This window comes from Pristiophorus japonicus, chromosome 9, assembly GCF_044704955.1.
Source record: "Pristiophorus japonicus isolate sPriJap1 chromosome 9, sPriJap1.hap1, whole genome shotgun sequence".
Lineage (NCBI taxonomy): Eukaryota > Metazoa > Chordata > Chondrichthyes > Pristiophoridae > Pristiophorus > Pristiophorus japonicus.
In genome coordinates, this window is record NC_091985.1 from 215203418 (window position 1) to 215229959 (window position 26542).

Consider the following 26542-nt stretch of genomic DNA (forward strand, 5'->3'; position numbering starts at 1 on the left):
TCACCTGAAAGCCCGAGAATGGCTTGGATCAGATGTTATGGCATGATATTAAGATACTCGTGTGTGTGTGTGTGTGTGAACAAACGAGTCTCAGACGTGCTCAGTTATCGACAACAGCACAACATGAAATGGCTACTGTGGCTCAGGTGAGACAGATTTTTAAACCATCAAGGCTATGACACATTCTCCAGAGAGAAAGCAACTTTGAAATAATCAGGATAGAGTTAAACACATTGCTACCTGCCAGAGGCATTAATATTAAAAGTAAAGAGCATGCTGATCAAATTAGGATTTCCTTACAGCGAGAATGGTCATCAGTTTCAAGGCCTCCACTAAGTACTGAACAAAGAAAGCTTGTAGGGAGGCCAAAAACAAAAAATATCAGTCTGTCTTTGTCTGGACAAAGTGGCCATGGCTGTATAAAAATCAGCTACATGCTGAAGGTGGGAGACAAGGAGGCCATACCTAACAGGTTCCATATCAAAGCATGGATCCAAGTGAGTGGTGTATTTGGACTTCCACAAGGCATTTGTTAAGGCGCCACATAAAAGGTTATTGCACAAGATAAAAGTTCATGGGGTTGGGGGTAATATATTAGCATGGATAGAGGATTGGTTAACTAACAGAAAACAGAGAGTTAGGATAAATAGTTCATTCTCGGGTTGGCAAACAGTGACTAGTGGGATACCGCAGGGATCAGTTCTGGGACACCAACTATTTACAATCTATATTAACGACCTGGATGAAGGGACCGAGTGTAATGTAACCAAGGTTTATGGTGATACAAAGATGGGAGGAAAAGCAATGTGTGAAGAGGATACAAACAATCTGCAAAAGGACATAGATAGGCTAAGTGAGTGGGCAAAAGTTTGGCAGATGGGGTATAATGTTGGAAAGCGTGAGGTCATGTACTTTGGAAGAAAAAAAATCAAAGAGCAAGTTATTATTTAAATGGAGAAAAATTGCAAAGTGCTGCAGTACAGCGGGACCTGGGGGTGCTTGTGCATGAAACACAAAAGGTTAGTATGCAGGTACAGCAAGTGATCAGGAAGGCCAATGGAATCTTGGCCTTTATTGCAAAGGGGATGGAGTATCAAAGTAGGGAAGTCTTGCTACAGTTGTACAGGGTATAGGTGAGGCCACACCTGGAATACTGCATGCAGTTTTGGTTTCCATATTTACGAAAGGATATACTTGCTTTGGAGGCAGTTCAGAGAAGGTTCACAAGGTTGATTTCGGAGATGAGGGGGTTGACTTATGAGGAAAGGTTGAGTAGGTTGGTCCTCTACTCATTGGAATTCAGAAGAATGAGAGGTGATCTTATTGAAACATATAAGATTATGAGGGGGCTTGACAAGGTGGATGCAGAGAGGATGTTTCCACTGATAGGGAAGAATAGAACTAGAGGGCATAATCTTAGAATAAGGGGCCACCCATTTAAAACTGTGCTGAGGAAGAATTTCTTCTCTCAGAGGGTTGTAAAATAATATGGTAGAATTCTTTATTAAGTTGGAGAGTGACACAGTTAATTCAGAGACTAGGGTCTTGAACTTAAAGAAAGGTAGCTTTGATGGTATGGGACGTGAATTGGCTAGGATAGACTGGCGAATGATACTCAAAGAGTTGAAGGTGGATAGGCAATGGAAGACATTTTAGATCACATGGATGAACTTCAACAATTGTACATTCCTGTCTGGCATAAAAATAAAACGGGGAAGGTGGCTCAACCGTGGCTAACCAGGGAAATTAGGGATAGTGCTAAATCCAAGGAAGAGGCATATAAATTGGCCAGAAAAAGCAGCAAACCTGGGGACTGGGAGAAATTTAGAATTCAGCAGAGGAGGACAAAGATTTAATTAGAAGGGGGAAGATAGAGTATGAGAGTAAGCGTGCAGGGAACATAAAAACTGACTGCAAAAGCTTCTAAAAATATGTAGAGAAAAAGATTAGTGAAGGCAAATGTACGTCCTTTGCAGTCAGAATCAGGGGAATTTATAATGGGGAACAAAGAAATGGCAGACCAATTGAACAAATACTTTGGTTCTGTCTTCACTAAGGAAGACACAAATAACCTTCCAGAAATACTAGGGGACCGAGGGTCTAGCGAGAAGGAGGAACTGAAGGAAATCCTTAATAGTCAGGAAATTGTGTTGGGGAAATTGATGGGGTTGAAGGCCGATAAATCCCCAGGGGCTGATAGTCTGTATCCCAGAGTACTGAAGGAAGTGGCCCTAGAAATAGTGGATGAAATAGTGGTCATTTTCCAACATTCTATAGACTCTGGATCAGTTCCTATGGATTGGAGGGTAGCTAATGTAACCCCACTCCCAAAGGAGGGAGAGAGAAAACAGGGAATTATAAACCAGTTGGCCTGACATTAGTAGTAGGGAAAATGTGGAATCAATTATTAAAGATGTAATGCAGCACATTTGGAAAGCAGTGACAGAATCAGTCCAAGTCAGCAAGGATTTATGAAAGGGAAATCATGCTTGACAAATTTTCTAAAATTTTTTGATGATATAACTAGTAGAGTGGACAAGGGAGAACCAGTGGATGTGGTGTATTTGGACTTTCAAAAGGCTTTTGACAAGGTACCACACAAGAGATTAGTGTGCAAAATTAAAGCACATGGTATTGGGGGTAATGTATTGATGTGGATAGAGAACTGATTGGCAGACAAGAAGCAAAGTGTAGGAATAAACGGGTCCTTTTCAGAATGGCAGGCAGTGACTAGTAGGGTACCACAAGGTTCCGTGCTGGGATCCCAGCTACTTACAATATACATTAATGATTTAGACGAAGGAATTGAATGTAATACCTCCAAATTTGCAGATGACACTAAGCTGGGTGGCAGTGTGAGCTGTGAGGAGGATGCTAAGAGGTTGCAGGGTGACTTGGACAGGTTAGCTGAGTGGGAAAATGCATGGCAAATGCAGTATAATGTAGATAAATGTGAGGTTATCCACTTTGGTGGCAAAAACAGGAAGGCAGAATAATATCTGAATGGTGACAGATTAGGAAAAGAGGAGGTGCAATGAGACCTGGGTGTCATGGTACATCAGTCATTGAAAGTTGGCATGCAGGTACAGCAGGTGGTGAAGAAGGCAAATGGCATGTTGGCCTTCATAGCGAGAGAATTTGAGTATAGGAGCAGGCAGGTCTTACTGCAGTTGCACAGGGCCTTCGTGAGGCCACACCTGGAATATTGTGTGCAGTTTTGGTCTCCTAATCTGAGGAAGGACATTCTTGCTATTGAGCGAATGCAGCGAAGGTTCACCAGACTGATTCCCGGGATGGCAGGACTGACATATGAGGAAAAACTGGATTGAGTAGGCTTATGTTCACTGGAATTTAGAAGAATGAGAAGGGATCTCATAGAAACATATAAAATTCTGACGGGATTGGACAGGTTAGATGCAGGAAGAATGTTCCCGAAGTTGCGGAAGGCCAGAACCAAGGGTAAGGGGTAAGCCATTTAGGACCTAGATGAGAAACTTCTTCACTCAGAGAATTGTGAACCTGTGGAGTTCACTGCCACAAAAAGTTGTTGAGGCCAGTTCGTTAGATATATTCAAAAGGGAGTTAGATGTGGCCCTTACAGCTAAAGGGATTAAGGGATGTGGAGAGAAAGCAGGAAAGTGGCACTGAAGTTGCATGATCAGCCATGATCATATTGAATGGTGGTGCAGGCTAGAAGGACGGAATGGCCTACTCTTGCACCTATTTTCTATGTTTCTATCTATCGTGTGTAGCTTCTGTGTGACCTTTGTGATGAATGTGGTACAGAATGGACTTGGCAACATAGAGGGTAGTCAAACCCCTTTGTTTATTCAAGAAGAACAAATGCTTTAAAGGAACCAAGACATAAACTATGATGTGATGCAGAAAATGAGAATGGGGTCTTTGGCCCCCAGGGAACGGGAAAGAAATGAAGATATTAGACTAGTGGGATCGGTCTTGTCTTTGTTAAGGAAAAATGGAAATGAAACGACACATTGGAAGGTGTAAAGGGTAGAATCGGTTGCAATGTTGGTAGACTCTGAGCTAGGTCTGATCCATAAACAGTATGAGGAGTATCCAAGATATCTGATTAATAAGGGAGGAACTTGGATAGCACCAGATATGCAGTGGTGTACTCTGAAAGGGATAACATGGGTTTGTAGTTGTGACAAAGTCCATCAACACACTGTTCCAGCTTGTGGGTTCACCCTCAACAAAGAATCATCAAAATGCCAGATTGGAATAATTAAATGGGGCGAAGACCAAACTAATACCATGTATAAAGGAAAAGGACAGTTTTGTGTGGCTACTGCTGCCACGTATATGATTGTGGGTTCAACCCGAAGCCCCATGCTAAAACATCACTTTTGCTTGATTTCACTGAGGAACATGCCTATCGGTGCTAAAACATTGGTACTGGTACATCATCATAATGCCACTAGTCTGTAGATAAGACAGCCTCTGGAGGATGAAGCCATTCGAGCCATTCCGCATCTGGGACACTATACACCTCCCCTGTCGATGACTTTAAAGCTCATAATTGAGTGAATTAAGATACCCCAGAAACACATAGTGCAAATGATACAGACAAATATCGAGACAGAAAAGGCAATCCTGGGCCTTGGGAATCATGAATGGTGTGAAGTAGGATCTAATGTTGAACTACATCCTTGGGCTAGACTGTTCCAGATGGGATTGGTGAGTAGTGGTGCGACCGAGTCAGCCTTAGTGATGGACTTTGGACTAATAAAGTTACGCACCAAACTTATGTATCTTTGTGAGTTTGTTGAATCGATTGACGTGCCACCTGGTGAGCGCGATAACGTCAAATCAATCAGCGTTAAGAAAGAAAAAGAGCACGTTTCATGGCCACAGGATGTCCCAAAGTGCTTTACAGCCAATTAAGTTTAGAAATGTAGGAAATATGACATACAATTTGTGCTCACAGCAAGCTCCCACAAACAGCAATGTGATAATATCCAGATCACCTGTGGTATTGGTTGTCATTTCGCTGTCATTCTGCCTTTGAAACTGACGGTAATTCAGGATTTAGCGCATCTGCAACATAATGCGTAAATACTAAAGTTGTGGTCTGTCATTCACTGCTCCCCCACAGGATGTGATGTTCTCCCCAGCGCAGAGTTGGCAATCATGGAATTCTCTCGACTCTGGGAAACTGATGAAAACTACTGCTCTTCCGCAGAAATACCGCTGTTAAATTCTCCATTAAAAGTTAGGTATAACTGGGATTTTAACAGCGTGCTGACTGCTTAAGAAAGAAAAAGGTTGGGCAGTGTCAAATTTATCCATTTTAATAAAAAAATAAAATTGTTAAGTAACTTTAAAAAAAAGTTAGTTCACCTTTATTTCAGATTTGTCATTTCCCCATGTGCAAGCCACAATTTCTGTTTTGCTCTAACATTTTTTAAGTTAGAATTTGAAGAGCTTAGCCACCTCCTTGTTCACGGCCTGTGAAAATTCTGCATTTAGATTGGATGTTTAGACAGCTTGTTGATATTGCAGCAGCTCGCGCTAGGAGATTCCCACTGTACTCTCTTGATTTGAATTACATGTCAGAAAACCTAAACTTCTTGACACAGAGATCGCCACATTTTTGTGCGAAGCTTACTTCGGGGCTGGGGGTGAAAGTCTTCGCTTCGCCACTGGCCGCAAATTCTGAGCCATTATGGAACAGTTTTTGCAGAGTGACCGAGGCTGCCTCTGAAACTGCAGGCAATTAGTATTTAAATAAGCTCGTATGGTGAAGCTGCTATCCCTTTGGCCCTTCGAAAAGCTGCTCATTGTGGCCCCTCTCCCAGATTCCAGCCCCAGCTCTGTGCTCAGAGGCCTCTCTCCCAGATTCCAGCCCCAGCTCTGTGCTCACTGTGGCCTCTCTCCCAGATTCCAGCCCCAGCTCTGGGCTCAGTGGCCTCTCTCCCAGATTCCAGCCCCAGCTCTGTGCTCACTGTGGTCCCTCTCCCAGCCCCAGCTCTGTGCTCACTGTGGCCTCTCTCCCAGATTCCAGCCCCAGCTCTGGGCTCACTGTGGCCCCTCTCCCAGATTCCAGCCCCAGCTCTGTGCTCACTGTGGCCCCGCTTCCAGATTCCAGCCTCAGCTCTGTGCTCACTGTGACCTCTCTCCCAGATTTCAGCCCAGCTCTGGGCTCACTGTGACCTCTCTCCCAGATTCCAGCCCCAGCTCTGTGCTCACTGTGGCCACTCTCCCAGATTCCAGTCCCAGCTCTGTGCTCACTGTGGTCCCTCTCCCAGATTCCAGTCCCAGCTCTGGGCTCACTCAGCTGTTCTCACCTGGGGACCGCGTCACAATCGGCCCCCGCACACCTGAGCTGGACACCAGGCCCCGCCCCCTTGCTGCGCCGCCATTGGTTGGAGGACCCGTCGCCAGCTCGCTCCGCCCATCTCCGCCGGGGCTCTTCCTATTGGTCCGAGCTCCTGTCAGTCAGGCCGAGCCCACGTGGTGCTGGGCGGGCAGTTTGAGGCGGTTTGTTCTGGAACTTTCCTTCAGCAGGATGATGTGATTGACGGATGGGACAAGGATCCCGCAGCCTCTGCTGTTCAGGCCTGAATCATTGGGCCGGTTAGCAGCTTATTGAGGGCCCGCGGCCGGGGGTTGAGAAGCTGCTGCGATCCCGGGGGAACATCTTGTGGCGCCACCCAGGTCCGTCAGTCTGGTCATTGGCCGCAACACCCGGGCTCGGCCCCGCCCACAACCAGGCTCAGCCCCGCCTCTCGCACACTCCGATTGGTTGGAGGACCAACTGCCCGCTCGATCCTCCAGCCCCGCCCCCGCTCTTTCTATTGGTCCGGATCTGCTGTCAATCACCCGGGCAATGTGAGCTGAGCATGCGCGGTGGGGCGGCTGTATCTGAGGCAGCAGGTGAGAGATGGGCGGAGGGAGGGAGCGGGTTAATAAACCCCGGGGGGGCCGCGGGCTTCACACACACCGAGTGCGGGCCCAGGCCCCGCCCCCGCCCGTCCAAGAGACAACATTCCGCATTATCCGCTTCACACACACCCGCTGTGGGCCTCAGGCCCCGAACAACAACCTGCGGCTCCGGCTCCGGCTCCGGCTCCGGGAGGTTGGTTGCTAGGCACTGCAGTGATGTCATAAAGCAGGGCCATTCAGCCCAGCGGGTCCTCTCCTTGTCCCTTTAAAGGTGGAGAGGTGGGACATCCTGTCTCAACACACATCCCCCTGTTCATACTGAGAATCCCCGGGGAAGGGCCAGGGCCCAGAGTGTGCAACACAACCAAGGGGGAAAGAGAAGGAGAGCTGGGACATCCTGTCTCAACACACATCTCCCTGTTCATACTGAGAATCCCCGGGGAAGGCCCAGGGCCCAGAGTGTGGAACACAACCAAGGGGGAAAGAGGAGAGCTGGGACATCCTGTCTCAACACACATCCTCCTATTCATACTGAGAATCCCCGGGGAAGGGCCAGGGCCCAGAGTGTGGAACACAACTAAGGGGGAAAGAGGAGGCGAGACGGTGCAGTGTGGGAAATGAGAGAGGAATCTGCTCATTCCCAGGGGCAGATCGAAGTGCTTTGAGTGGTGGGTCCAGCAATGAAAGTGAAACCAAACCAGAGGGAACAAATAAAAATGCAATCCAAGGGAATGGGAAGCGGGAAGAAACCACAACCAGCCCAAAAGTGGGACTAATCACCCAAAAAGGTCACTCTAGACCGTTAGAAACTGCTCCTAGTGACTGTGTGCCTGCAGGACTCAGCTTCACTCCAGTGTTTAATGGCACAGATGCTGGCCTCACACCCAGGGGTCAATGTGTTAGAATTCCAGGGGCAGTGAGAACATGCTTGGAAATATCCTGGAGAATATAAGAAATAGAAGTAGGCCATTTGGCCCCTCGAGCCTGCTCCGCCATTCAATAAAATCATGGCTGATCTGATCTTGGTCTCAACTCCACTTCCCTGCCCGTTCCCCAAGCCCTTGACTCCATTCTCCTCCAAAAATCTGTATCACCACCTTAAATATGTTCAAAGACCCATCCTCCACAGCTCTCTGGGGTAGAGAATTCCAAAGATTCACGACCCTCTAAGAGAAGAAATTCCTCCTAATTTCTGTTTTAATTGGGTGACCCTTTATTCTGAAACTATGCTCCCTAGTTCTGGATTCCCCCATGAGGGGAAACATTCTTTCTCCGTCTACCCTGTCAGGAGCAGTGAAAGCTCACTGGGCCCCACCATATGCTCATCGCAAAACACCGGGAAAGGGAAAAGTCAGCTCTGAAGCCAGTTTGCTGCTCCTTCTGCCCAGCACTGCCTGCACCCCCGGCACACGGAGGGGGAATTTTAGCCTCAGTATTACAGGTTTCATTTACAGGCTGGTGAGAGAAATAGTTCATACTGACACCGAACTGTGTGATTGGTTCAGTCTGTATGTGACTGATGGGCTCTTTTAAATTTGAGTGGTCATGTATTCGAATTCCCCGTAACTCTAATGGTGGATATAAAAGAGAGATGTGTTCAAATCAAAGAGTCTCCTTGGAGATTCTCAGAGAAGTAATGGGTCAGCTTAAAACTCTGAAAAAGATAATTTTTTTTTAGAAGTTTCCAATCAGCAGTTTTTGACCGATATTGACTCCCACAGGGACGGAGAATTCTACAATAAGAAAGAACTGGTCACAATTTGAAAGGTATTAAAGGATTCGAGGGGCTCTTACATTTGGGCTCTTTCTTTTGTTCACTTGAGGAGTTAGACAACAGACTTCCTGCTGTCAATAAGGAGTTGGATTATTGGACCATGATGTATTTACTTGTTCATATTTTGTTAAATACATTTGCTGAGTGGATTTAAATTCAAGACGAGGTTTGCAGGCATGATGATTTATTCACACATCGAAGGTGAGAGATGCTGTGGGGTACATGCTAAGTCCAGTAGCTGAACGTGATTAACAAACTGTGTTTTGTGTTTAGTGATCCCGGGCATGTTACCGAGACCCTCCCTGGATACCAAGGCAAGGAGAGGCACTCTGGAAGGTAGGGGGAGCTGGGACTTGTCTGAGAGTAACGAACAGATTTGAGAACTGAAATAATCTAGAATTAGAAAGGAGAAAAGGCCCAAAATGGAGCAGTCAGTAACAGGACATCAATTAGTCTCCTCTTATCTTGGAACATTAAATATCGACACTGTTATTTGAAATATCAAAATATTAAACAGCAGCCCAGTTACAGGGGTTATTAACATCAGCAGAAACAAACCCCAACTGTCAGAATGAACATGGTTCAGCCGGGATGTGATTAACAGCAGCAATAATAGTAGACTCCCACCCCTGCAGTCACTTGTGAACTTGCTGGTGTGTCAGCAGGATGGATGAATGAGTGAATCCCTTCCCACACTCAGAGCAGGTGAATGGGCTCTCCGTGTTGTGAACTTGCTGGTGCGATAGAAGGTTAAATGAACTAATGAATCCCTTCCCACACTCAGAGCAGGTGAACGGTCTCTCCCCAGTGTGAATACGCTGGTGCGTTAGAAGGTTGGATGAACTAGTAAATCCCTTCCCACACTCCAAACAGGTGAATGGCCTCTCCCCAGTGTGAACTCGGTGGTGTTTCAACAGACTGGATGACTGAGCGAATCCCTTCCCAAGAACAGGTGAATGGTCTCTCCCCAGTGTGAACTCGCTGGTGCGTTAGCAGGCTGCATGACAAATTGATTCCCTTCCCACACTCACAGGTGAACTGTCTCTCTGTAGTGTGAGCTCCCTGGTTTGTCAGCAGGTGGGATAACTGAGTGAATCCCTTCCCACACTCAGAACAGGTGAAAGGCCTCTTCCCAGTGTGAATACGTTGGTGCTTTAGAAGGTTGGATGACTGAGCGAATCCCTTCCCACACCCAGAGCAGGTGAAAGACCTCTCCCCAGTGTGAACTCGCTTGTGTGTCAGCAGGCTGGATGACTGAGTGAATCGCTTCCCACAGACAGAGCAGGTGAATGGCCTCTCCCCAGTGTGAACTCGCTGGTGTGTCAGCAGGGTTGATGATGAAGGGAATCCCTTTCCACACATGGAGCAAGTGAATGGGCTCACCCCAGTGTGAACTTGTTGGTGTGTCAGCAGGTTGGATGACTGAGTGAAATGCTTCCCACAGTCAGAGCAGATGAACGGCCTCTCCCCAGTGTGAACACGCTGGTGTGTCAGCAGATGGGATGACCGAGTGAATCCCTTCCCACACATGGGGCAGGTGAACGGTCTCTCCCCGGTGTGACTGCGTCGATGAGTTTCCAGCTCAGACGGGTAACTGAATCCCTTTCCACAGTCCCCACATTTCCACGGTTTCTCCGTGTTGCAGGTATCCTTGTGACTCTCCATGGTTGGATGATCAGTTGAAGCCTCGTCCACACACACAACACATGTAATGGTTTCTCCGTGCTGTGAATGGTGCGATGTTTTTTCAGGTTGTGTAACTGGTTAAAGCTCTTTCCACAGTCAGTGCACTGAAACACTCACGCGGGTGTGTGTGTCTCGGTGCTTCTCTAGTCACGCCGATTTGTGAAATCTTTTCCTAAAGACAGAACAAGCAAATAATTCTCCTGCCATATTCAAAGGCCGATGATATTCAGGTCCGGAGGAATCAAGTGACTCTGTCAGATCTTGATGTGATGTTTGGTTTTTGTTTCCTGTCTGAAAATCTCCCCTTCTAATACTCTGTAAAAGGAGATTACAGAACTCATCACTAAGTACAGAACAGACAATTCTAGTTTCTATGGAACATTCTTTCCTCTCTTGTTTCCCCAAAGCTGCAAATCCCCGTTCCGCACTCTCCCTCCTCCCTGTGCTGAAAGCCAAACACATCGCACGTCTCAAGACAGTTTGTCCTCCGCTCCCAGTTTTCACCACCAACTCTGGCTGGGTGCAGTTTTACACTCACTGGTTCCCCTCCCTCTCCTCCCCGGAAAGTGCTGACTCTGGTTGGGTGTAGTTCTACTCTCACTGGTTCCCCTTCCTCTCCTCCCCTGAAGGTGCTGACTCTGGCAGGTTTCAGTTCTACACTCACTGGTTCTCCTTCCTCTCCTCCCCTGAAGGTGCTGACTCTGGCAGGTTTCAGTTCTACACTCACTGGTTCTCCTTCCTCTCCTCCCCTGAAGGTGCTGACTCTGGCAGGTTTCAGTTCGACACTCACTGGTTCCCCTCCCTCTCCTTCCCTGAAGGTGCTGACTCTGGCAAGTTTCAGTTCGACACTCACTGGTTCCCCTCTCTCTCCTTCCCTGAAGGTGCTGACTCTGGCTGGGTTCAGTTCTACACTCACTAGTTCCCCTTCCTCTCCTCCCCTGAAGGTGCTGACTCTGGCAGGTTTCAGTTCTACACTCACTGGTTCCCCTTCCTCTCCTCCCCTGAAGGTGTTGACTCTGGCAGGTTTCAGTTCGACACTCACTGGTTCCCCTCTCTCTCCTCCCCTGAAGGTGCTGACTCTGGCAGGTTTCAGTGCTACACTCACTAGTTCCCCTCCCTCTCCTCCCCTGAAGGTGCTGACTCTGGCAGGTTTCAGTTCTACACTCACTGGTAACCTGAAATATAACAGAAAATAATGGAAATACTCAGGCAACATCTGTAGAGATAGAAACAGAGTTAAGGTATCAGGTCACTTTCCTTTCATCAGAACTGGAAAATAGGAGCAGGGGTCGGCCCTCCGGCCCCTCGAGCCTGCTCCGCCATTCAATAAGATCATGGCTGATCATCAACCTCAACTCCACTTTCCCGCCCCATCTCCCTATCTCTTGATTCCTCGAGACTCCAAAAATCTATCTATCTCAGTCTTGAATATAAGTTTTAAATAAGTGCAGAGGCAGGGAAAGGGGAGGAAAGACAGGAGTGATTAAATGACAAAAGGGATGATGGAGCAAGACAAAAGGAGATGGTGATGGGACAAGAAACAAAAGATGGGTCTGGAGGAGGTGTAAATGGAAATAGGAGATCATTACCAACAGCTGCTGTACTAAACAATGGGAGCAGTGGTTATGGTGAAATTGTGGAACTCAATGTTGAGTCCGGAAGATGAAATTCTGTGCCTCGAGCTTTATTAGAACAGTGGAGGAGGCCGAGGTCAGAGTGGGAGTGGTCCGGAGAATTTCAGTAACAAGCGATCAGAAACTCAGAGTCATGCTTGCGACTGAACGAAGGTATTCCGCGATGCGATCACCCAATCTGCATTTGGTCTCTCCAATGTCGAAGACACTGCATCACGAGCAGCGAATACAGTATACTAAATTCAAAGTAGTACAATAAATCGTTGTTTCACCTGGAAGGAGTGTCTGTGGCCCTGGACGGTGGGAAGGGAGGAGGTGAAAGGGCAGGTGTTGTATTTCCGATTTTAAAGTAGGAAATGAGCCAATTAATTTGTGCACAGAAAGCTCCCACAAACAGCAATGAACAGATAACGTATTTTAGTGATGTTGATTGAGGGATATATATTGGCCAGGACTTTGAGGTAACTCCCCTGCTCTTCTTCGATATAGTGCCATGGGATCTTTTAAATCTACTCTAGTTGCAGCCGGGTCCTCGGTTTAACGTCGCATCACAAGAGACGACACCTCTGACAGTGCAGTGCTGCACTGGAGTGCCAGCCTGGATTTTTGTGCTCAAGTCTCTGGAGTGGGACTTAAGCAGCTCTGAGAACAAGGGGATCTAAATCTGGGCCCATCTGTTACAATTCTATGGGCTGTAAACTGTCTCCCCAGCATTTACCAGCGCCTTCAGGAGAGATGCTGAGAAAGCCACTGTGTGCAGAGTGAGAACAAAATCAATGAGTCAATGATTTTCTCTCCCGGTCACTGGGACCCTGAAGCCCCGCCCACTCTTTGTTGCTTTACAAATATGGACAAAGAAGTTCCTTTGAACCATCCCGTAATATAACTATATCACATAAGATGTGAAATCAGTTATTTTCTGCATAATTTATCTTTTTTGATCCGATTTCATAAAAATCCTCCACACACATTGCATATGACAGGGGACAAGAGAGAGAGAGGGAAACAGTCTCCATTTCTCCTTCATTTACAGACCCTCCCTGGTCTGTCACCAATTCTCCTTCATTTACAGATGCTCCCTGACCAATCACCAATTCTCCTTCATTTACAGACACTCCCTGACCATTCACCATTTCTCCCTCAATGACAGATGCTCCCTGACCAATCACAATTCGCCTTCATTTACAGACCGGTTTGTCACCATTTCTCCTTCATTTACAGATGCTCCCTGACCACTCCATGTTTCTGCTTCATTTGCAGACGCTCCCTGACGAGTCACCGCTTTGTGGACCTTTCTGTTGTGGCTTTCAACAATAAAAACCCTGTGGGGTGGAGCAAACATTGCAACATTTGGTAGTGAAATGGATTAGTGCAGGACAGACAGCAGGGATTATTTGAGGAAATAACACAGTGCAGTGAGAAAGGAAATGCAGAGGATGTTGTATAGATGGATTGTCAAAGGGTGTTTGATAAGGTGCCGGACAGGAGGCTTGTTGATCAAATCACGGTATTAAAGGGAGTGGGGCAGCGTGGAAAGGATGTTGGGTAAAGGGCAGAAAACAGAGAGTAGTGGTTAATGGAGGTTTTTCAGAGTGGAGGAATGTAAACAGTGGTGTCCCCAGGGTCAGTATTGGGACCATTGCTCTGCTCAATATAGAGAAATGATCTGGGCTTGGATATATGGGGCACACGATCAAAATCTCCAGAGGAGACCAAAAAAGGGACGATGGCCAACTGTGAAATGACTGTAAGTAGTTTCAGTATGAATACACAGGTTAGTAAATAGGGTGGGTAGATGTCAGATGAAATGTAACCGAGATAAATGTGAGGTGATATTTCTTTGTCCCAAAATGTGTGAGGAAAAGTACATTAAATGGTAAAAATGTAAAAGCAGTAGAGAAGCAGAAAAGGAAAGGGGTGTTAGATTCTAGCTAATGCCTTGTAACATCGGTGGTATGAGACGTGAATTGGCTAGAATAGACTGGCAAATGATACTTAAAGGGTTGGTGGTGGATAGGCAATGGCAAACATTTAAAGATCACATGGATGAACTTCAACAATTGTATATCCCTTTCTGGAGTAAAAATAAAACGGGGAAGGTGGCTCAACCGTGGCTAACAAGGGAAATTAGGGACAGTGTTAAGTCCAAGGAAGAGGCATATGAATTGGCCAGAAAAAGCAGCAAACCTGAGGACTGAGAGAAATTTAGAATCCAGCAGAGGAGGACAAAGTGTTTAATTCGGAGGGGGAAAATAGAGTATAAGAGGAAGCTTGCTGAGAACATAAAAACTGACTGCAAAAGCTTCTATAGATATGTGAAGAGAAAGAGATTAGTGAAGACAAATGTAGGTCCCTTGCAGTCAGAATCAGGTGAATTTATAATGGGGAACAAAGAAATGGTGGACCAATTGAACAAATACTTTGGTTCTGTCTTCACGAAGGAAGACTCGAATAACCTTCCGAAAATACTAGGGGACCGAGGATCTAGCGAGAAGGAGGAACTGAAGGAAATTATTATTAGTCAGGAAATTGTGTTAGGGAAATTAATGGGATTGAAGGCTGATAAATCCCCACAGCCTGATAGTCTGCAGCCCAGAGTACTTAAAGAAGTGGCCTTAGAAATAGTGGATGCATTGGTGATCATTTTCTAACAGTCTGTCGACTCTGGATCAGTTCCTATGGATTGGAGGGTAGCTAATGTAACACCACTTTTTAAAAAAGGAGGGAGAGAGAAAACGGGGAATTATAGACCGGTTAGCCTGACATCGGTAGTGGGGAAAATGCTGGAATCAATTATTAAAGATGAAATAGCAGCGCATTTGGAAAGGATTGACAGGATCAGTCCAAGTCAGCATGGATTTATGAAAGGAAATCATGCTTGACAAATCTTCTATAATTTTTTGAGGATGTAACTAGTAGAGTGGACAAGGGAGAACCAGTGGATGTGGTGTATTTGGACTTTCAAAAAGCTTTTAACAAGGTCCAACACAAGAGATTGGTGTGCAAAATTAAAGCACATGATATTGGGGGTAATGTATTGACGTGGATAGAGAACTGGTTGGCAGACAGCAAGCAGAGAGTCGGGATAATTGGGTCCTTTTCAGAATGGCAGGCTGTGATTAGTGGGGTACCATAGGGCTCAGTGCTGGAATCCCAGCTATTTAAAATATACATCAATGATTTAGATGAAGGAATTGAGTGTAATATCTCCAAGTTTGCAGATGACACTAAGCTGGGTGGCTGTGTGAGCTGTGAGGAGGATGCTAAGAGGCTGCAGGGTGACTTGGACAGGTTAGGTGAGTGTGCAAATGCATGGCAGATGCAGTATAATGTGGATAAATGTGAGGTTATCCACTTTGGTGGCAAAAACATGAAGGCAGATTATTATCTGAATGGCGGGCAGATTAGGGAAAGGGGAGGTGCAACGAGACCTGGGTGTCATGGTACATCAGTCATGGGTGTCATGGTACCTACGTTGGCATGCAGGTACAGCAGGCGGTGAAGAAGGCAAATGGCATGTTGGCCTTCATAGCTAGGGGATTTGAGTATAGGAGCAGGGAGGTCTTACTGCAGTTGTACAGAGCCTTGGTGAGGCCACACCTAGAATATTGTGTTCAGTTTTGGTCTCCTAATCTGAGGAAGTACGTTCTTGCTATTGAGGGAGTGCAGCGAAGATTCACCAGACTGATTCCCGGGATGGCAGGACTGACATATGAGAAGAGACTGGATCGACTGGGCCCGTATTCACTGTAGTTTAGAAGAATGAGAGGGGATCTTATAGAAACATATAAAATTCTGACCGTTAGATGCAGGAAGAAAGTTCCCAATGTTGGGGAAGTCTAGAATCAGGGGTCACAGAGTAAGACTAAGGGGTAAGCCATTTAGGACCAAGATGAGGAAAAACTTCTTCACTCAGAGAATTGTGAACTTGTGGAATTCTCTACCGCATAGAGTTGTTGATGTCAGTTTGTTAGATATATTCAAGAAGGAGTTTGATATGGCCCTTATGGCTAAAGGGATCAAGGGGTATGGAGAGAAAGCAGGAAAGGGGTACTGAGGTGAATGATCAGCCATGATCTTATTGCATGCTGGTGCAGGCTCGAAGGGCCGAATGGCCTACTCCTGCACCTATTTTTTATGTTTCCAGACTCCCACCACCCTTTGGGTAAATAAATTTCCCCTCAATACTTCCATGCAATTACTTTAAATCTGGCCCTCTGGTTGTTGAACCCTCTGCCAAGGAACACAGGTCCTTTCTATCCACTCTATCCAGGCCCCTCATAATCTTATACACCTCAATCAGGTCTCCCCTCAGCCTGCTCTGTCCCAAAGAAAACAGACCTAGACTATCCAATCTTTCCTCATAGCCAAAGTTCTACAGACCAGGCAACAATCTGGTAAATCTCCTCTGCACCCTTTCCTGTAATATGGTGACCAGAACTGCACACAGTACTCCAGCTGCAGCCTAACCAGTGTTTTATGCAGTTCAAGCATACGTCCTTGCCTCTTGTATTCCAGGCCTCGACTGATAAAGGTAAGTATTCCACATGCCTTCTTAATCACCTTATCTACCTGGCCTGCTACCTTCAGGGATCTGTGAACCTGCACTCCAAGGTCCATTTGTTCCTCTACATCTTTCAATGCCGTACCAGTTAATGTGTATTCCTTTGTCTTGTTAGACCTCCCCAAATGCATTACCTCGCACTTCTCTGGATTGAATTCCATTTGTCACTGTTCTGCAGCTTTCTTAATTATCAACTACACAGCCTATTTTAGTGTCATCTGCAAACTTCTTAATCATATCCCCAACATTCAAGTCTAAGTCATTGATACATACCATAAAAAGCAAGGGACCCTGCACTGAGCCCTGCAGAATCTCACTGGATACAGCCTTCCAGTCACAAAAACACCCATCAACCATTACCCTTTGCTTCCTTCCTCTGAGCCAATTTTGGATCCAACTTGCCTCTTTACCTTGGATCCCATGGGCTTTTACTTTCGTAACCAGTCTGCCATGTGGGACCTGATCAAAAGATTTGCTAAAATTCATGTGCACGACAATATATGCACTGATCTCATCGACCCTCCTGGTTACCTCCTTGAAAAATTCAATCAAGTTAGTCAGGCACGATCTTCCCTTAACAAATCCATGCTGACTGTCCTTGATTAATCCATGTCTTTCCAAATTAAGATTTATTCTTTCCGTCAGGATTTTTTGCAATACTTTTCCCACCACTGAGGTTAGCTGACTGGCCTGTAATTACTTGGTCTATCCCTTTCTCCCTTTTTAAGCAAAGGTCTTTGTCGGCTGGCGCGGACACGATGGGCCGAAATGGCCTCCTTCCGTGCTGTACATTTTTATGATTCTATGAAAAAGTATCGTTTATTCCTACTCTGTTTTCTGTCCATTAACCAATCATCAATCCAAGATAATATATTACCCTTAATCCCATGAGATGTATTTTAGCCATGTTATGTTAAAGGCAGAGAGGTTGTTTCCACTGGTCGGGAAGACTAGAACTAGGGGGCACAGCCTCAAAATACGGGGAAGCCAATTTAAAACCGAGTTGAAAAGGAATTTCTTCTCCCAGAGGGTTGTGAATCTGTGGAATTCTCTGCCCAAGGAAGCAGTTGAGGCTAGCTCATTGAATGTATTCAAGTCACAGATAGATAGATTTTTAACCAATAAGGGAATTAAGGGTTACGGGGAGAGGGCGGGTAAGTGGAGCTGAGTCCACGGCCAGATCAGTCATGATCTTATTGAATAGCAGAGCAGGCTCGAGGGGCTAGATGGCCTACTCCTGTTCCTAATTCTTATGTTCTTATGTTATCTCTAAAACCTACAAGGGGTTCAGATACACAAATCTTTAAAAGTAGGAGGACAAGTTGATAAAGTGGTTAAAAAACACATGGGATCCTAGGTTTTATAAATAGGGCTGTGGAGTACAAAAGGGCAAAGGTCATGTAAACCTGTACAAATCATTGGTTGGACTGCAGTTCGAATATTGTGTCAGGTTTTGGGGATCTTACACCAGGAAGGATGTGGAGGCCATGGAGAGGGTGCAGAGAGATTCACTGAGACGATATCAGGGAAGAGAGGCTTTAGTTATCAGGGGGGATTGGAAAAACTGGGGCTCTTTTCATTAGAACAAAGGGTAATTGGAGATCTGAGGGAGGTGTTCAAAGTTTGATCAGGTAAATGAGGAAAAACTATTTCCACCAGTTGGAGAGTCAGTAACTCGAGGACATCAAATTCAAATCATCACCAAAAGGCTCAGACCCAGGGAGGAACTATCGAGCACACTGTACAACAATGTTTGGGACACTCACTGTCCCTCCGGATCTGTGTCCGGGGGAGGAACTGATGCGTTTTTCTTATCTTTGTGTTAAATGATGTTCACATCGAGGTGACAGATGTCAGTGCTGGGGAATGGGGTATTCTGAGATCATATTGTCTGCCTGAAGCACTCTGCAGTCAGGTACAGCATGGGTTAAATACAGAGTAAAGCTCCCTCTACACTGTCCCATCAAACACTGCCAACCCATAATGAGCAGAGCTCAGGGAGGTTGGTTGCTAGACACTGCAGTGATGTCATAAACAGGGCCATTCAGCCCAGCTGGTCCTCTCCTTGTCCCTTTAAAGGTGGAGAGCTGGGACATCCTGTCTCAACACACATCCCGCCCTGTTCATACAGAGAATCCCCGGGGAAGGCCCAGGGCCCAGAGTGTGGAACACAAGCAAGGGGGAAAGAGGAGGAGAGAAGAGGAGGTAAATGAAGGAGTTGGGACTGAGGGCCACCAAGCTGAAGTTTTAGAGGAAGAGTGAGTTCAGTAGTTTAAGATCCAGGGAGAGAACAAGGCACATTGCACAAATTGCTACTATTTTACCCTTCTCTTCACTCTACCCCTGAAGGTGCTGACTCTGGCTGGGTTCGGTTCTACACTCACTGAATCCCCTCCCTCTCCTCCCCTAAAGGTGCTGACTCTGGCTGGGTTCAGTTCTGCACTCACTGGTTCCCCTCCCTCTCCTCCCCTGAAGGTGCTGACTCTGGCTGGGTTCAGTTCTACACTCACCAGTTTCTCTCTAATATGTGACCCATGTGCCCAATCTCCATGTGTGAACCTCTACAGTGAGTGTCGACAGGCTATTCTACTGTCCTCACCCGAGGCCTCATACGTGCATTTTCCAGCAGGGTCACTGATCCCTCCTCCCAATGGCTCAGTGGGTAAAGGTAACGCCCAGTGTGACTGAGTCACATTAACAGGACAGACCCAGGTTTAATCCCGTCTGCATATCCTCACCACCTAATCCCCTGTAAAAGGAGTTTACAAATGTCATCACTGTAGGAACATAGGAACAGGAAAAGGCCATTCGGCCCCTTGAGCCTGTTCCGCCATTCAATTAAATCATGGCTGATCAGTATTTCAACTCCGTCTACCTGCCTTGGTTCCATCGCCCTTAATACCCTTGCCTAAGGAGAATCCATCAATCTCAGTTTTGTAATTTTCAATTATCTCCCAGCCTCAGTTTTATTGGGAACAGAGTTCTGGATTTCCACTATCCTTGAAGAATATAAGAGGATATGAAATAGGAGCAGGAGTGGGCCATGCGATCCCTCGAGCCTGCTCCGCCATTCAATAAGATCAAGTCTGATCTTGTATTTCAGCTCCACTTTCCCGCCCTATCCCCTTTTCCCTTGATTTCTTTAGTGTCCAAAAATCTATCGATCTCAGCCCTGAATATACTCAATGACTGAGCATCTAGGGCAGAGAATTCCAAAGATTCACTACCCTCTGAATGAAGAAATTTCTCCTCATCTCGGTCATCTCTGGGCCTTAGCCTGAAACTGTGACCCCCTAGTTCTAGACTCTGAGCCAAGAGAAACAGCCTCTCAGCATTTGTGTGAGGAAGTGCTTCCTGACATCACCCTGAACGGCCTAGCTCTGATTTGAAGGTTATTTCCCCATGTTGTGGACTCCCTCACCACTCCTTGAGTGGTCTGCACAGAGCGGTCTTAAACGGAGTGCACTTAAACAGAATGGTTTATTTGGGAACTTGGAAAGAGTGGCAATTGGGAGAAGAGGGGGAAGGAGTTGCAGTTTTTTGCCCACACTGTTTGTAGTGTTTTGTGTTACAGGTAGATATTTAATGTCATTATCCATTACTAAATGCAGATCAAGTAAGAAGTCAAAGAACTAAACTGTAAACTAAGTTACTTAAATACAAATGTAATTACATTTAATTAAATAGAACAAGGTGATACAAGGCTGACAGTGCAGGTGGTGTGCCACAATTGCAGCATGTGGGAGTTTGTGAGAGCATTGTGATATCCCAAACAAACACCTTTGCAGGAAGTACCTGCATCTTGAGGAGTTTCAGCTCAGAGTTGTTGAGCTGGAGTCTGAGGTGCAGATATTGCAGGGTATCCAGAAGGGGGAGAGTTACCTGGACACTTTGAAAAGGAATGTAGTTGTGGCAGGGGACAGTATAGTCAGAGGGATAGATACTGTTCTCTGCAGACGCGACCGGGATTTTTGACGGTTGTGTTGCCTGCCTGGTGCCGGGGTTAAAGAATCTCCTCACGGCTGCAGAAGAACTTGGAGTGGGAAGGGGAGGATCCGTTGTCGTGGTCCATGTAGGAGCCAACGACATAGGTAGAACTAGGAATGAGGTTCTGCTGAAAGAGTTTCAGGAGTTGGGGTCCAAATTAAAAAGTATTTTCAGGTTAGCAGGCTGTAACTAGTGGGGTGCCGCAAGGATCAATGCTTGGGGCCTCAGCTATTCACAATATATATCAATGATTGGGATGAGGGGACCAAATGTAATATATCCAAGTTTGCTGATGACACAAGCTAGGTGGGAATGTAGTTGTGAGGAGGCTGCAAAGAGGCTTCAAGGGGATATAGACAGGCTACGTGAGTGGGAAAGAACATGGCAAGTGGAATATAATGTGGAGAAATGTGAGGTTATCCACTTTAGTAGGAAAAATAGAAAAACGGAGTATTTTTTTAAATTGTGAGAGATTGGGAAATGTTGGTGATCGGGTGTCCTTGCATACAAATCACTGAAAGTTAACATGTAGGTACAGTAAGCAATTAAGAAAGGAAATGATATGTTGGCCTTTATTACACGGGGATTTGAGCATAAGAGCAAAGATGTCTTGCTGTAATTATATAGAGCCACGGTGAGACCACACCGAGAGTATTGTGTACAGTTTTGGTCTCCTTACCTAAGGAAGGATATACTTGCCACAGAGAGAGTTCAACAAAGGTTCACCAGACTGATTCCTGGGATAGGGGGATTGTCCTCTGAGGAGAGATTGAGTAGACTAGGCCTATATTTTCTAGAGTTCAGATGAGATGCGATCTCATTGAAACATACACAATTCTTACAGGACTTGACAGGGTAGATACAAGGATGATGTTTCCCCCCTGGCTGGGGAGTCTAGAACCAGGGGTCACAGTCTCAGAATAAGGGGTCGGCCATTTAGGACCGCGATGAGAAGAAATGTCTTCACTCAGAGGGTGGTGAATCTTTGGAATTCTCTATTCTAGAGGTCTGTGGCGGCTCAGTCGTTGAGTATATTCAAGACAGAGATTGATAGATTTTTGAATATTAAAAGGAATCAAGGGATATGGGGACAGTGCAGGAAAGTGGAGTTGAGGCAGAGGATCTTATTGACTGGCGGAGCAGGCTCGAGGGGCTGAATGGCCTACTCCTGCTCTTATTTCTTGTGTCTTATCTCCTTACGGACCTGCCACATAAATACTGTGGCTACAAGAGCAGGTCAGAGACTGGGTAATCTGCAGCGAGTGTCTTAACTCCTGACTCCCCAAAGCCTTTCCACCATCGACAAGGCACAAGTCAGGAGTGTGATGGAATACTCTCCATTTGCCTGGAAGAGTGCAGCTGCAACACTCAGAAGCTCAACATCCAGGACAAAGCAGCCCGCTTCATTGACACCCCATCCACCACCTTAAACATTCACTCCCGCCACCACCAGCGCACCGTGGCTGCAGTGTGTACCATCTACAAGATGCACTGCAGCAACTCCCAGCAGCTGCCAAACCCACAACCTCTACCAGCTAGAAGGACACAGGCAGCAGGCACATGGGAACATCACCACCTCCACGTTCCCTTCCAAGCCACCAAGACACCATCCTGATGGGAATATGTCGCTGTTCCTTTATCGTCGCTGAGTCAAAATCCTGGAACTCCCTCACTAACAGCACTGTGAAAATACCTTCACCACGCGGACTACAGCGGTTCAAGAAGGCGGCTCACCATCACCTTCTCAAGGGAATTGTTTAACAGGGGTTCACACTGACTCACCTGACAGGCCGACTCAGGATCCACCCCTCAAGCACTGCGATTGGTTGTAGAACACGCTGCTCCCTGGGCCCTCCGGCCTCTGAGCTCTCTTCCTGTTGGTTCCCAGGGCAATCAATCACCACTCGCCAACATTATGCTGCCAGATGAAGTTGAGGGGCTCAGAGGAAGAAATAAAATGAGGCCGTGAATCTGAGTTAATAAATAAAATTAGAGAAGCATGATTACATTTATAAACAAAACTATTTAAAGTCAAATCAAATGGATTGTTGCACTTAATATATTCCTTTTGGGCCAAGTGGAAAACTTGTGATGTTTGGGCTGTGCAGAGTGACTGTGCCCGGTTACACAGTGTGTCCCTGGCTCTCCGCTCCAAGTGCACATGTTTCAGCTCACATCCAACTGACTGGATAAACCTCGTCCGTCTAAACTCCATCACAGAAATATCAGCATTTGATGTTTGGTTATGCTAAACCTTTATAAAACACTGGTTAGGCCTCAGCTGACACATTGTGTTCAATTGTGGGCACCACACTTTCAGAAGGATGTCTATGCCTTAGAGAGGGTGCAGAAGAGATTTACTAGAATGGTACCAAGGATGAGGGACTTCAGTTATGTGGAGATACTGGAGAAGCTGCGGTTATTCTCCTTGGAGCAGAAAAGGTATAGAGGAGATTTGATAGAGTGTTCAAAATCATGAAGAGTTTTAATAGACTAAATAAGGCGCAACACTTTCCAGTGGCAGAAGGTTTGGTAACATGAGGACACAGAGTTCAGGTGATTGGCAAAAGAAGCAGAGGCGACATGAGGAAACATTTTATAAGCAGCGAGTTGTTGCAATCTGGAATGCACTGCCTGATAGGGTGGTGGAAGCAGATTCAATAGTAACTTTCAAAAGTGAATTGGATAAATACTAAAGGGACAATATTTGCAGAGTTATGGGGAAAGAGCAGGGGAGTGGAATAAACTGGATAGCTCTACCATAGAGCCAGCACAGGCATGATGGGCCGAATGGCCTCCTGCGCTTTTTCATTCTATGAAAATGGAAGATGATCTTCCCAGAATGCTCCGACCACATATCCCCAGCATAACCAAGACCGCCTATTTCCACCTCCATAACATCGGCGGTCTCCGCCCTTGCCTCAGCTCATTCTCTGCTGAAATCCTCATTCATTCCTCGGTTACCTATAGACTTGACTATTCCGACACAGTCCTGGCTGGCCTTCACATTCAACCCGACATAATCTTGAGCTCAGTCAAAACTCAGCAGCCCGTGTCCTAACTCGCACCAAGTCCCGCTCACCCATCACCCCTGTGCTCGCTGACCGACATTGGATCCCAGTTAAGCAACATCTCGATTTCAAGATTCTCATCCTTGTTTACAATTCCTTCCATAGCTAACCCCTCCCTATCTCTGTTATCTCCTCCAGCCCCACAACCCGCCCCGCCCCCAGCCCCACCATGTCTGCGCTCCTCTAATTCTGCCCTCTTGAGCATCCCTGATTATAATCACTCAACCATTGGTGGCTTGTCTTCTGTTGCCGAGGCCCCAAGCTCTGGAACTCACTGCCTAAACCGCTGTGCCTCTCTACCTCTCTTTCCTCCTTTAAGATGCTCCTTAAAACCTACCTCTTTGACCAAGCTTTTGGTCACCTGCCCTAATTTCACCATATGTGGCTCAGTGTCACATTTTTTGAGAAAAGCAATATATTATATAATATAATACAAGATTACAAGATGTCGTTGGCAGGACCACACCGCGCATGGTCAGCACACGACCACACCGAGCATGGTCAGCACAAGACCACACCACACATGGTCAGCACACGACCACAACCGCACATGGTCAGCACACGACCACACCGCACATGGTCAGCACACGACCACACCGCACATGGTCAGCACACGAACACACCGCACATGGTCAGCACAAGACCATACCGCGCATGGTCAGCACACGACCACACCGCGCATGGTCAGCACAAGACCACACCGCGCATGGTCAGCACAAGACCATACCGCGCATGGTCAGCACAACACCACACCGCACATGGTCAGCACACGACCACACCGCACATGGTCAGCACACGAACACACCGCACATGGTCAGCACACGACCACACCGCACATGGTCAGCACACGACCAAACCGCGCATGGTCAGCACACGACTACACCGCGCATGGTCAGCACACGACCACACCGCGCATAGTCAGCACACGAACACACCGCACATGGTCAGCACACGACCACACCGCACATGGTCAGCACACGACCACACCGCGCATGGTCAGCACACGACCACACCGCGCATGGTCAGCACAAGACCATACCGCGCATGGTCAGCACACGACCACACCGCACATGGTCAGCACACGACCACACCGCGCATGGTCAGCACACGACCACACCGCACATGGTCAGCACACGACCACACCACGCATGGTCAGCACACGACCACACCGCACATGGTCAGCACACGACCACACCGCGCATGGTCAGCACACAACTACACCGCGCATGGTCAGCACACGACCACACCGCGCATAGTCAGCACACGAACACACCGCACATGGTCAGCACACGAACACACCGCACATGGTCAGCACACGACCACACCGCGCATGGTCAGCACACGACCACACCGCACATGGTCAGCACACGACCACACCGCACATGGTCAGCACACGACCACACCGCACATGGTCAGCACACGAACACACCGCACATGGTCAGCACACGACCACACCGCACATGGTCAGCACACGACCACACCGCGCATGGTCAGCACACGAACAGAACGCGCATGGTCAGCACACGACCACACCGCACATGGTCAGCACACGAACACACCGCGCATGGTCAGCACACGAACAGAACGCGCATGGTTAGCACACGAACAGAACGCGCATGGTCAGCACACGACCACACCGAGCATGGTCAGCACACGACCACACCGAGCATGGTCAGCACAAGACCACACCGCGCATGGTCAGCACACGACCACACCGAGCATGGTCAGCACAAGACCACACCGTGCATGGTCAGCACACGACCACACCGCACATGGTCAGCACACGAACACACCGCACATGGTCAGCACACGAACACACCGAACATGGTCAGCACACGAACACACCGAACATGGTCAGCACACGACCACACCGAGCATGGTCAGCACACGACCACACCGCACATGGTCAGCACACGAACACACCGCACATGGTCAGAACACGACCACACCGCGCATGGTCAGCACACGAACAGAACGCGCATGGTCAGCACACGACCACACCGCGCATGGTCAGCACACGAACACACCGCGCGTGGTCAGCACACGAACACACCGCGCGTGGTCAGCACACGAACACACCACGCATGGTCAGCACAAGACCACACTGAGCATGGTCAGCACACGACCACACCGCACATGGTCAGCACACAACCACATCGCGCATGGTCAGCACACGAACAGAACGCGCATGGTCAGCACACGACCACACCAAGCATGGTCAGCACACGACCACACTGAGCATGGTCAGCACACGACCACACCGCACATGGTCAGCACACGACCACACCGCACATGGTCAGCACACAACCACATCGCGCATGGTCAGCACACGAACACACCGCGCGTGGTCAGCACAAGACCACACCAAGCATGGTCAGCACACGAACACACCGAGCATGGTCAGCACAAGACCACACCGAGCATGGTCAGCACACGACCACACCGCGCATGGTCAGCACACGACCACACCGCACATGGTCAGCACACGACCACACCGCACATGGTCAGCACACGACCACACCGCACATGGTCAGCACACGACCACACCGCACATGGTCAGCACACGAACACACCGCACATGGTCAGCACACGACCACACCGCACATGGTCAGCACACGACCACACCGCGCATGGTCAGCACACGACCACACCGCGCATGGTCAGCACACGACCACACCGCGCATGGTCAGCACACGACCACACCGCGCATGGTCAGCACAAGACCATACCGCGCATGGTCAGCACAAGACCACACCGCGCATGGTCAGCACACGACCACACCGCACATGGTCAGCACACGACCACACCGCACATGGTCAGCACATGACCACACCGCGCATGGTCAGCACACGACCACACCGCACATGGTCAGCACACGAACACACCGCACATGGTCAGCACACGACCACACCGCACATGG

General features: G+C 47.5%; 2 protein-coding genes across 4 annotated transcripts in view; one reads left to right on the forward strand and one right to left on the reverse strand.

Moving 5' to 3' along the window:
- LOC139274118 (zinc finger protein 420-like) overlaps positions 1-26542 on the reverse strand; it is a 60810-nt gene that overhangs the window by 21690 nt on the left and 12578 nt on the right. The window contains exons 2-6 of the mRNA XM_070891160.1: positions 22334-22522; positions 9525-10681; positions 9332-9439; positions 6309-6436; positions 5630-5727 (exon numbers count right to left, since the gene is read on the reverse strand). Of these exons, the coding sequence (XP_070747261.1) occupies positions 5630-5727; positions 6309-6436; positions 9332-9439; positions 9525-10345 (1155 nt within the window). The 5' untranslated portion in view covers positions 10346-10681; positions 22334-22522. The remainder of the gene's footprint in view (positions 1-5629; positions 5728-6308; positions 6437-9331; positions 9440-9524; positions 10682-22333; positions 22523-26542) is intronic.
- The window catches only part of LOC139273632 (zinc finger protein 229-like), a 46373-nt gene continuing 26308 nt past the window's right edge, over positions 6478-26542 (forward strand). For 2 of the 3 annotated variants that reach the window (XM_070890621.1, XM_070890619.1), the window contains exons 1-2: positions 6689-6897; positions 8954-9016. The gene's annotated coding sequence lies outside the window, so the exon portion shown is untranslated. The other variant, XM_070890620.1, reaches the window with a different exon arrangement.